The sequence below is a fragment of the Phalacrocorax aristotelis genome, chromosome 6, assembly GCF_949628215.1.
Source record: "Phalacrocorax aristotelis chromosome 6, bGulAri2.1, whole genome shotgun sequence".
NCBI classification, from domain to species: Eukaryota; Metazoa; Chordata; class Aves; order Suliformes; family Phalacrocoracidae; genus Phalacrocorax; species Phalacrocorax aristotelis.
The window spans coordinates 46,452,488-46,465,283 of NC_134281.1; the positions used below are offsets into that span (position 1 = coordinate 46,452,488).

Consider the following 12,796-nt stretch of genomic DNA (forward strand, 5'->3'; position numbering starts at 1 on the left):
AATTTTGTTTTCTTCTGCTGTGTGAGACAAAATCCATTTCCTACTATAATCTGCAAATGTACCCCAACAGTGTCCTTGTTGTGCAAGCATCACGGACAGTAGCAATGCCCTTGGTCCCTACCTGCTGTCTCTGTGGCAGCTCTTAGTCTTTAAATGGGATAGCAGGTTGCTGTGAGAGGCACTGACATGGGCTGTGTGGGCTTCCAAGCTCCATGTCTCTTGTGTTGTTGCCTGAAATTGCAGAGGATTGAGCCTGACAATCCACTCAGCTATTTCTGGGTCTGGGCCAGGGTTGTTTTGCCAGTGACGGGTCTGAAGTACAACCAGCATTGTTGTACTGAACGTTTACGCAGTATGATGGAGTCACTACGCAATGCTTTAAAGCAACATATTTTGATGACTGGTGATATACCTACAAGCTTGGTTGCTTTTACAGCTACTGTGTATATTTTTTTTCCTTCAAATATCTTTGCAGACATTTTTGCCGTGGGCCTGTCCACCCTGAACCATAGAGCCCTGGCATAAAAAGGGCAATGGCTGAACAGGTCCAGATGAACAAGAGCCAGCCCTTTCCACTCACTGAGCTGCAGCAGACACCGGTTAGGAAACAGCTGTCCTGTAAGTGGACTGTCTAATATGTCTGAAGTGTAAGTAATTTATTAGACACCTCTGAGACAGGAGGCAAATATTAGCTTCATCTTACAGGTGGTGGAATTAAGACACAGATCTGTTTTCAGAACTGTAGCTAAAATTCAGGTTACCCAATGTTTTGTGTTAAATTCAGATCAATTACTTTTTTGAATCAGAAATCATCCAGAACAGCACTGTGCCTAAAAACTTGAAAAACACTTGATTTATTTGTTATATTTACACATTTGCTTTAAGCTAGAATTTGAACTTTCTGGAATGTTTTTATGTAATCAGCTTTAGCTTTAGCCCTTCACACCTTTCTGCTACTTAACAAGTATTTTAATAAAAGTAAATTTTTCCCCTTAGCCCGGTAAGTATATCAGTGTTAAAAGTTCAACTATACAAAGTGTCTAGAAAAGGATGCAGCTCAGTAATCAGCCACTCCATATTCCTTTCAAATCTTTCTTAATCAAGTCTTGTAATAAATAAAAAGACTAATATCAACATGACAATGCTGTTTTTCAGATTGTTCATTTGCCAGTTTTAACAAGATAAAGAAATGAATACTTAATGTGGACATTGTTTTACAAAAAAAAAAAAAAAAAAGAGAGAGAGAAACCACATGCCCAAAACAAACAGACAAGAAGGAGGACACAAAGGAACACACATGGAATGATGAAAAGGAACAACAATATTGCACAACTTCACATCTCTCTGCCCAGATTTTGACCCATGTAATTAGGTGTGTATGAATTCAGCAAAAAGTTGTGTCCGGATAGCTGCGTAGCAATTTGAGTGACTCTAGAACTGCAGGCTGCTTTCAACTCCTTTTGACTGCTACTTGGGGTTCCTCTCTAAGAGAGCAGGTTGCTGTCATCTGCAGGAATAATAAATAAATCAACATGGTGATTCTACACTTCGCTGACCAACCCTTCAAAAATTATCCGTAACACACACAACTCTCATATTGTAAATGCACTACGTGTTCAAAGTGCTTGAGTCTTGATACAACAAGTTGTGTTTAAAGTACTGAAACCTATAGATAAAAAACAATCAAGAATGTTCCCTGATTTGTTGTGGTTAACTCAAGATTGCGTCTCATTTTGCAAGACCAGGACTTCCCAATGTATTAGCATTGCACTTTTATACAAAAGTCATGGTGGGCTACATTGCAGGCGAGGTGGGGCGGGGAGAAAAAAACCAAACATGCTAAGTGGATAAAAGGTCTTTGCAGCCTCAGTCTTTGCTAGACCATCTCTAAACAAGCACAATCTGTTTGCTACAGAAATTAGCTGATTGTGTCATTCTGGCTATAGCAGTACTTCCCTCCCCAAAACTGCTAGTATGACAGGCTGTGTTTATATTAACTCTGCATTTACATGCAGAACAAAATATATTTTTCTCATACCTGATTCCATACCTGTTTGGTGGACTGATGCATCAGCCAGCAGGGCTTAACAGATACATTTAATACAGGAGACTGAGATACAGTATGTTTATTCTTAACTTCTGGTAACCTAAGAACTACAAGAATGAGAGATGCAGTATCCATTTGCTGTGATCCAAGACAACCATTTTTAGGGTGGGGAAAAAAAGTAGAACAAGTGATCAACACTAACACTACATCAGTTCCAATTTTTTTTTTTCCTTTTTTTTTTTAAGTCGTGGTAGCTTAACTATTTACTGTCCATCTGGCCTACTTGATCAAGTTAAAGGTGACATATAAAGTTTAACGACTGCTGTTCATCAAAACAAACCAAGTTATAAAAATCATTAAACCATTTCACCATAGGACTTATTTCATATCTTCATATTCTGCATCACTTGTAGAAAAGGGATAATGCATCTCAGTTTGCTTACAAGCTAGGAGATCACTTTGAAGTCTGCATATTCCTAACTGCAAACAAAATATAGCACTTTTAACAGGTTATAAATAAACTGGTTTTCAAGCATAGAGCCAGCCCAACAATAACAATACACTATTAAAAAGACCTAAGGCAATGAATTCCATCTCCAATGGAAAAAAAAAAAAAAAAAAGAAAGAACTGTGCAAACAAGCTTAAAACTATTTCTTTGTGCCAGTGTTATAAAATGGAGATTTCAATAAAGCCTTGACCCAAATGCCAGGACTTGTGAAAAGAATCAGAACAAAACTGGTTACTTTATTTAAGAAAAAAATAATCTTATCTTGCTGCTAATAAAATTGGATACACGCAGTTTAAACATTTACAGTTGCTGTAACACTTTACACAATTCCTATATATGGGTGTAAGAACAAACATTAAAAGACAATGGTGGGTCAAGGCTTTACATTAAAAATAACAACCTACTTTTCTATAGTCTCTAAAATACTATGTTTTTTTCAAATATTTGCAGCCATTCAGGAATATTTTTTTTATTTATTTATTAGGAAATGTATACTTTGTGCATGATCTTAAATCCTAATTCCTGGCTCTTTGGGCTGAATGACAAAAGGATCAAACCCATTAAAGTGGATGGTCTCCTTGAAGGTTCAGTGGAGAAACCCTGGCTCAGTTAGTCTCATACGATGAAAGCAGTGCTGCATCCACTGGCTCCATGCAGGATGGACAGGTAAAGGATCTCATCAACCAGTCATCTATACAGTCCAGGTGGTAAATGTGCATGCACGGCAGAAATCGGATAGGGTCCCCATAAACAAAGTCCATCATACAAATGACGCATCTGGGGAAGAAAAAAAATCATAAAAATATTTAAGCTGGAAATGAAAAGTAGTGCGATACCTACTCCTGGACATGTTTGAGTCAAACAGACTTTTAGCACTTGCAGATGCTGTGAGGAGTTCTTCGCTCTGTCAGTGCTGGCTCCACCAAGCACTAGATTTTTTTGTGTGTGTGTGTGTTTTCTTCATAGTACGTGCCCATCGTTACGATGTTAGTTAGGGCGGGAAGCCTTCTGTAGGCATGGCGGGGGCAGCTCTACAGAGTGCATAAAATCAAAATGCTAAAAGGGAGCCATAAAGGTGAGGAAGTAACATGAAATTATTTCCCTGTGAAGAGAGGATAAAGAGGAAAAAACCTGTAAGGGCATGAATTACATGGGTCAGGAAAGTAAGTTTCATCTCTACAAGAAAACAAGCGAAGATAGAGAAAGAGCCTTCTGCAGGGTCATTTTTTTCAGAAAGCTACATTAAATTACAGCCCCTGAAAATAAGGCAAAAACAGCAGGACAAGGTCAGGTTCCCAGGGTGATATCATAAACCAATGCAACAGCCACGTCAGTTCAGCTAGGTTTCTGTAACTTACTCTCTGATCTTCTTCTCGGAGCCGTCTCTTCCAGGATCATAGACTCCTTTAGGTAGGTGCTGAATAAGGCCTATCCTCTGCGCTATTCTGATTTGTTCCTCTTCTGTCAGCTGTGTTGCTAGCCGAGTCTGGCTAGGAGTCGGGTGATAAACAGGAACGGGGACCTGCTCCTAAAATTAAAATATTTCTGTTAAATCCACAGAGGCTTTCCTAGCATTGTGTAGCACAGGACAAGCAATGTATTTAACTTTTCCTCTCTTAGTCCTACAAATGTTTGTACGATCTCCCACTCCTAATTTGCAATTTTAGGACTATAATTACATTGAGAATGGGATAAAGAGTTGAGGCCAGTATCTTGAGTAAGGAGCTGCTTGTGGTTGTTCTCTGCAAAAGCTTTCTACCTCCAGGAATCGCTTGTCCATGAAATACATGCACAACAAACGCCACGTGACAACGGCAAATAAACCTTACAGGCACCTGGTGAACTGCTAAGATACCAAATTAAACAGTGTGATGGCTGAGGAAGAGATCCCAGTATTTGCAATAAAAAGTACAGGTTTTTTGTTTGTTTGGTGTTTTTTTACATTTAGGAAGAATTATTTGCAAAGATGAGGACAGAGCCTATTCTTGAGAGTTCTAGAGAGGACTGTTTTACTGATTCTATAATAACTAAAATTTATGTGAACTGTTCTGGGCCACACAAGCTCCAGTCCAGAATTGTAGATTTAATTCTTGTGTGTTTAAAAAGTGTCACCTGGACAAGGAAAAGAATAGCTTAAGTAATCAATCCAAGTTTTAGTTTTGTTCTCATACATTAATATGATTTTACAAGTTTTCCCAAGCTGGACTTCAACAGCTGCATGTTTAAAGTACATGTTTCCCAAACAAAAAAATGGCAATGTGTAGGTATTTATTATGCAGTCCTTCCTCTGCCACATTCTCAGAAGCTTCCTCCACATATTAACAAATTTTAGATCAGATGTTTTCACTAATATTCGTATTAACATGGTACTTATTTTACTTGCTTTTAAAGCACTTTTTTGGACATAAATACCCATTTTGAACAGTGGTCAGTAGCCATAAATCCACTGTTAACAGGGAGACTATTTCCTGCAATAGCCTGTACTCCTTAAACAGCAGAAGAAAATTCAACTTAGAGATGTGTTCTGAAAATAAGCCCGGTGCATCAAAGACAATAGCATCAATTCATCTGTTTGAAGAACTGCAAAACTGATGTTTCAGAGGACATTGCTACAGAACAAGCAGACTCAGGAGTGTGTGCAGCTGCACCACAGTAAGTGCTGATGCAGCACACATCACCTCCGACAAAGCTCCCATTGGCAAACTCCCCTCTCTCATCACTGATACGGAAGATGTGGGCTTTCCCACCTGTGATGGAGCAACCACCTTCTGAAACGTGCATGTCCTGACAGAGCATGGACCACAGTGGCATCTCCAGATATTTCTAGCAACAGGAACACAGCTGCGTTCCCCTCTCCTGTTCCCTCTTTGCCTTTTGGCCTGCTCCTGCAGTGGTCTAGTGCAGTGTTCAGGGTTCAGCTGACACCAACACCTGGCAAAGTCCAGATACGGGGTTTAACACACGTAATACTGTGCTTGTAAAACCTGATAAAGCGATGATTCTTTCACTGCTTGGAAGCATGGCATGCAGAAGGACAGACAGGACTCCTGGAAGGCGAGGGGAGAGCAGCCCGAGGGGTGTGCAGCCTCTCACTGGCCAGCACCAGGGGTACCCTGCAGCAGAAGTCCTTGCTTATGAGAAATGCTAATCAAAAATACAAGTCTGCCTGGCAATTCGTCTTTTAACACCATGCCTACCACTTGCAATTCAGCTGTGGGGTAAAATTCACAGCCTTCTCTTAATTTAGCCACACTAGGATTCTCCCCTCTGATTTCTGAGCAGAACTCAGAGGAATGATGAGAAGGTTCAAAAGACAAAGTGCTAGTGCTTCGGTAAGTTTGATTAATTTCCTGACTACTCTAAAATGTATCTCTCAGAATCACAGATTTCTTCTAGATCAGCTGCCTTTTAATGGTTTAAATAATCTAAAGTATTCTCTAATCATTGCTTGGATAGTGAAAAGCACCAGCTGAAGCTAGGAATGACCCGTCAGCTATAACAGTATTCATGAAGTGGCTCTGCAACCTTTGGTGCCAGCAAAACAAAGCATTTTTCCCCTTCCAAATGCTGCAGACCCTCTGCACTGAATACATCAGCTCAAGGCAGAGCCCAGGCCTGGTTTTATGTTTCAAAAACTTAACACCACAAACTATCAGTAACTTTTTTTTCCCCAAGGCTTTGCTGTACTACTTTGGACAGATTATTAAATCAATACGAGAAGATATTACTGCTAGCTCCTTTATTTGTTACAAAGATATACAGAACACTTAGCATTTGGAGAGAGATGCACCCTCCTCCTCATCTCAGAAAAAGAGAGGAACAGAATAACTAACTGCATGCATGGTAGAGGTTGGTGCTAAGTGCAGAAGTGCAGAAGGAAGGGAGGCTACTGTATTTGACACAGCTCCCCTTGGCAAAGCCATGACTGCAAGTGATAACGCAGAAATACAAGGAAAGGCAAAAGCAGGAGGAGGAAAAAAGATCCAAGGCCCTCTCAAGATGTCACTGCTGCTTTCAGACAACTGATAGTGAATGCCCATAGCAGAACAGCAAACTGATCATCTCAGCAGAAACTACATAGCAAAAGGAAACTACAGTTAAGTAAGAATCTGTTGTGAGTTAGGATTATCACATTTGGAAAACTCTGACATGATAAATTAGTCACACTGTCCAACCGATGACTGCTTTGGTTAAGTTTTGGAAGTTTTTAAGCCTGTAATAGGCCAAACAAGAATGCAACCCATTTCCCTTGTTCTCGTCTTCTACAGGCACTAGCCATGAGCGACCACCGAGGGACTATGGATTTGGGGAACCCATTGCTGCATTATTGGAGTGTCCCACTCCCATCGGTGTTGTCTTCCCCACAGAGACCTGAAGATGAGGGGCCTGATGGACCCCCCAGGCCCCCTTCCCGTGCCAAATGCACAAACGCTTTCCCGACCGCCAGCGCTGTATGGAAACTCCTCCTTTTGGCATCCTGTGTCAGGTTCCCTCACCGCAGAGCCACCACCCTGCGCTACATGTCTGACATAACCAATCGGGGCAGGAATTTATAGTTGCCAGCTGTGGACTTCTACAATTTCACGTACTAGAAAAGAATCTCTTGTCAGATTAGTAACTCTGGGTGAAAATAGTGCTGTCTTTCACCATGACATCTTCATGCTTGTGAATATAAAAAAACTGGGGTTGGTGTGGCTGCCAAGCTGTTGTGAAAAAGGCGTAAATTGTACTAATGTTAAAAAAAAAAAAGTGACCGATTTGATACCCATAATCTGGGGCACTTCCTTAACATGGTGTCTGGTGGCACTTGAATCTCCCCTCCTGATTACTATTAAAAGCCTGCCTAAACAGAGCTAGCAGTCCACTGGATACAAACATAGCAGTAAAATGGAAGAACGCAGCTGCGCACATTGCAGAGAGTCAAATTATAGGGTACACCAACAACGACCTTTTCAAACCAGTCCTCTCCCCTCCGACAGATAAAAAGGTGTGTTTATACCTGTATGATTCTAAAAATATTTATGCATGACAATACAAGAGCCTAGATTTCTCTCAGTGCACCGAAATGATGGTCAGTATCCCCAGAGGGGTCAAAGTAAGAGATGGAGCAGACTGCATGAAGTGCTCCCTCAGCTAGACCGTGAGTACCACCTGTCAGCCGAGCTGGGCTCCTTCAGCCCCCAGTAGCCCTGCTGGCATGTGCCCAGGCTAGCTCTGCACGCAGCCGCCACCACCCCGCACTGACAGCTGCATCCTCTGGTTCCTCCACTACCAAGTCTCTGAAGCATTTTTGGAAGTTAAGCTCATCTGACAATAATTTCAAGCTGCCTGTAAGGACAGAGCACAGCCCTGCCTGTGTGGGTTTATCACCCCTTTGCAAATCTTTCACAGTTTATAATGGCTACTTCTATCAGCCCACATTAAAGCAAGGTCCTGCTCACTTCAGCATCGGTGTTCAAAGGTAACGATGTGAGGATTCAAGACTTCAGTTTACACTTGTAGCTAGAGGCCCCCTGACGTGTATGTGTATATATAAAAGAAGACACTATTACCCAAGTAATTATTGTTTTACTCCAAAGATAAGCATGAATTTATTGCTCTGGTGTCTCACTTTTCCCTTATCTACCATGGAAAATATTTTTGCAGAAAAAATTACAAAATACTGAACTTCTAGCCACTGTCCGTGTTATTTATCATTTGGTGAAGATGTCAGACATTTCAAACTAAGATGAAATTTCATGTTAACTCTATTCCTCCATGCAAAAAAACCTAAGAGAGGCCAAAACAAATAATCAAAACCACATACTAGTATCAGGCAATGACATAAAAATCACTTTCTGGCACTTAATTTGCTTTAATCAATTGGGTTTTTTCCCCCATATGAATTTAGTGATGATGAAACATCTCAGATGGCTGCAGTCCTGGAGACGCACAGCTTTTTTCTTTTTTCTTGGTCACAAAGGAGGTGGTGTCAGCACAAGTTTCCCTGGCTTTTTGTGCACAGAAATAATTTGTTCCTAATGTTTATTCAGCCCTTAAATAACAGCATTAATTTAGGCTTGAGGACTACAGCAGGGTTTGTGTCTCCATCTCACCCATTTTCCCCTCCGGGGCGGGGGGGAGGATATCACAGAGAGCATCTGGAGGTCTGCATTTTTCACTTCTAATGAAAATAAACATTTTCACACATGGCAGAAAAGGCCCAGACACTGTGTTTCTGCATGCAGATTCCCAAGCAGGCTTTGGATTCTTGCCTAGAAAAAGGAAGTTTCATGAAGTACAACTTTTAGTTTGAAGTTTTCTCATCAGTGCAACTTACCTTGGTTACTTATGCTGCTGTAAATCTGCTTTTCTCTTGTTTTACAGCATTTTGATCTTGTTTTTAGAAGTGCACTGAATTTGTAATACTCTGAAAACAGGTCAGTGTTAGATCAGAAACTCTTAATCCCTGGATAAAGATTATTTTAAGATCCCTCTACTCCACATATCACCAGTATGTTCTCAGGGCTTTTGTTTGGTTGTTGCTTTTAGTAATTGCACCAACATGCACAAATTATCCTTTCAGGAAGGTCAAAGGTGAGATCAATAATTCATAACATCTACTAGTTCCAGAGGTTAAAGCTTCACTGCTGTCCCCGAGGTCCTGTCTACAGCTCCCTGCTTCCCACTATTGACTGCTTTGTCTGGTTTCCATCTCTAAATTTTCTTCCTCATCTAATCCAGTGCTCTCAGTTTGGCTCACCCTGGGATATTTATTTGCATTTTAACACCAAATCAACTGCATATCTCTTAATTCAGTCCCACAAAGGACACAAATGTCTTCCTAGCGATGGTTTTCCTAAGTCTTTTCCACCTTTTTAAAAATATCAGTAGGTATAGTGCATACGCTCCTTGCAGTTGCTGCCTAATTAATTAATGCAAATATAACGGTTCAAGTTGAATTTCCCCAGCCTTTCCCACAGCTCTTTTCTGAAATCCCTTCGATATGCAAATGTCTTTCTTGAAACATGTTGCCTGAAAGCAGCTGCACTGGTTCACATACAGCTGCATCAGGGCCACATACGCTTTACTGCTCACCAGCCCTCAAACTGATCTGGAAAGCAGCCTGGCCTTCTGCAGCCCTAACAACCATATCGCTGCCTATTATGACGCACATCGTCACTGTACAAATCTTTCAGCCTTGCTGCTTCCCAGTTTTCTCACCTCTAAGGTGAGATGCTTAGCAGAAAACCTAAATAACTCATCTAGACAAGAACTTCAGTTCATTGATGTCGAGTCAGGAGGCAAGAAAAAAAAAAAAAATCATGCTTTTTGGTTATTTTGCAAAATCCCTGCTGAATTTTATGAAATTTTCTTGTCTCGCTACTTTATTATTCATAAGGAACTCACTGGGATGATGGTCCAGGAGCCTTTTCTGTGAATGCCATTGTGATCTGGGTGAAAAGACTCAAAACTCCATCCATATGTGAATATTCATTTTGAAATAATATCCTCCCCGAAGACATATTACTGTAAAACCACTCACCATTATAATGTGCATTATACGACAACTACAGCTTACTTTAATAATCCTTAGAATATTACAAGCAGCCTGCCAACTATAAAAGCCTTTTTCTGCCACACAGAAGGGAACAGTTCATTTCTAAAGCTGAATACCAGTTGCTATAAAATACCATGTAATGAAATTGTTACCCAATCTTTTATATTCCTGCTTCCAAGTCGCCAGTCAGCGTAAATAACTGCATTAGCTGAACACTTATGCTAAAAAGTTCTTTTGAAAGAAAAATCCCTTCCTCTCACCTCTCCCACTTGGAGGGGACACCTGGGACAGACAACCAGATCAGACACACACCCGTGCCAAGAGGAGCCATTCTGGCACAAGCTGGAATCTAACGCATGGGTTTGTGTAGCAGACCCCATTCACTCAACAGCAATGTAGTCAGAAATGAGATTAAACATTAAATAAACACTGTATTAAGCAAAACTGTAACTGATCCTTTACCAAGTTTTCAAGCATGCCGAAGACCGATTCCCTTTGTTCATGTGAGAAGTGTGAAGATCCGAGTAGTTCCATCCCAACAAGTTATAATATGTTCTGAAATGGATTCATTGCACCGCTTTACTAAACACACGTTCACCTTTAAAATACAGTTCCGAGTCCTGGCATTTCTCAGGATTACCACATTCCTCTCTAAGGAGACTAATCACACTATTTAAATTTTTTATGTATATTTGATTCATCTGGAACTTAAAGGCCAATTAACATACACTTCATTTTTAAGATTTATTAAGGGATTTTTCTGCTACCACTGCTTGCTGGAGAGGGCTTATTTTAACTGTGACCATTTTAAACAAAACCATTTTACTTTCACGTTCCTTTGATATATTCCTTGATAACTGACAGCATTGAAGGACAAAAAAACACAAACTCACAAAGTACAAAATTTCACATCTCAGCTTCTCCTTTAAATTTTTATTAGTATCACAATTATCATTAAAATATTAAATAGAAAATTTTCATGCAGAAATAAACATGTGCACTAGCATCTCGGTGGTCCACAGCCAGCAGGAGAGCAACACTCCAAAACGCAGCGAGGGCCCCCCCTGCACCTGGGATGTGTTCAGGTTCATACACGCTTCCCACCAGGGCGCTCTTGAGGGAAGATTAGTAAGAGTTCTGGCGTAGGAACAGGACATGGTAGATACGGTCAGTAATTAGTGTAATAAGAGACTAAGGAAACAGCCTGCAACAGAGGAGATGAACCTCCAGAATCTGCACGGCACTTCTCCGGCTGCTAACAGCAATTAAGAAGCAACACCCAGTTTGAGTCACGTATCATTTCAGAGGGAGGTGTTTTTTGGTGAAAGCCACAGCGGTTCTGCAGCGATGGCGTAGCCTTATTTAAGTTACTACTAAAACTGTAACATTGTCCTTTGCATTTTTCACAATTATTTCATTGAGATTACTGAGAAATAAACGTACCTGAAGAGTTGGAAAACATAAGCAACCATGAAAGATGGTGAGTCCTGGCTGCCAACTCTTGCCCCTAAGCTCAGTTTTGCTACTGAAAAATCAGGCTGGGGCAGAAATTCAGGAGGTACAAACTAAATGCATCCTGTCTGCTGCTTTCCTAGACAGTGACAAGGGCTATTAGAGAAAGGGACTTCGTTTTCAAGCTTCTTACCTGTGCTGTCACACAAAATCAAAGAGGCTACCTACTGCCAAGATAAATAGTTGACAATGCCCTTTTCAGCTTGGCCAGTGCAAACCCAGCCTTACCCGGCAGATGGAAATCACCTGCTGCTCTGTAGAGTCACCCGCTCTGAAATTTGATTAACCGTCAATGCAAACCCAAATACAAAGGATTAGCAAGAAGGAGGTGTAGGGGAAAAGCAGTAATTAAAAGGCAGTAATTAATCCCTGGAAGCACAATCTCCTGACACAACCAGACAGTTTGCACATTTCCAGGCTGCACAGCAGGTTTCTCTGGCTCAAGGGCCATATCCTTGGGTACGGTTCCACTGAGTTCTTGTTCACCAGCTTCGTGTTGGTTTTTGCTGTCCTTGTTCCTTTCTCCAGTGATCCCATCAAACATCGGGGTGCAAATTTCTTCAGGGAAGTGGATAACATATACACCAACACATCCCAGACCAAACTGCTCACCAGAGAACTGACTCCATCTCTGCAGACAGCCCCACTTGCAGCATCAGGCCACAACTTCTGACAGACAACAAAGTCCTCTTATTACAGCTCCTAGCATGTTTATTTTAATAGGGTTTTTTATATATATATAGGGAGAGAAAAGATCCATAAACAATTTACAAAAATTCATGCTTTTCTGTCAGCTTGCTGCAGTGAACAAAGCCAGGAAAGAAGAGTTGCCTCTAAACATTAAATTAAGGACACTCAGGCACAAGATGCAGCCTCCTTGTACAGCCCAAGGACTACAAAGCAAAGCAGCTGGGTAGGGAGAAGATCTAGCAGAAGGGGCCAGCAGTCATTTCTACAGCTGGTGGTAGAAGAACAGCACATGTATGCGGATCATCCTTCCCCATAAGCAAACCACAACATCTGCATTATTGGTACACGTTCTCTCCTACTTATGCCAAGTGGTTATCTTTGCAGAAACCCCTTCTTACACCTGGCAAGCGCAGACAGTTATTATAGTGCTATGGCTATGTTAAACACAGCACTTATGGTTCAAGCAAGACGGTTGCTTGAGAAATGAGGAGCAGATTT

The 12,796-nt window shown here is 41.0% G+C and overlaps 1 protein-coding gene across 1 annotated transcript in view; it reads right to left on the reverse strand.

The window, feature by feature from the left end:
* Positions 1-2,111: 2,111 nt before the first annotated feature.
* RNF11 (ring finger protein 11) overlaps positions 2,112-12,796 on the reverse strand; it is a 33,035-nt gene continuing 22,350 nt past the window's right edge. Inside the window, exons 2-3 of the mRNA XM_075097650.1 lie at positions 3,915-4,084; positions 2,112-3,333 (exon numbers count right to left, since the gene is read on the reverse strand). Coding sequence (XP_074953751.1) covers positions 3,162-3,333; positions 3,915-4,084 — 342 coding nt within the window. The 3' untranslated portion in view covers positions 2,112-3,161. The remainder of the gene's footprint in view (positions 3,334-3,914; positions 4,085-12,796) is intronic.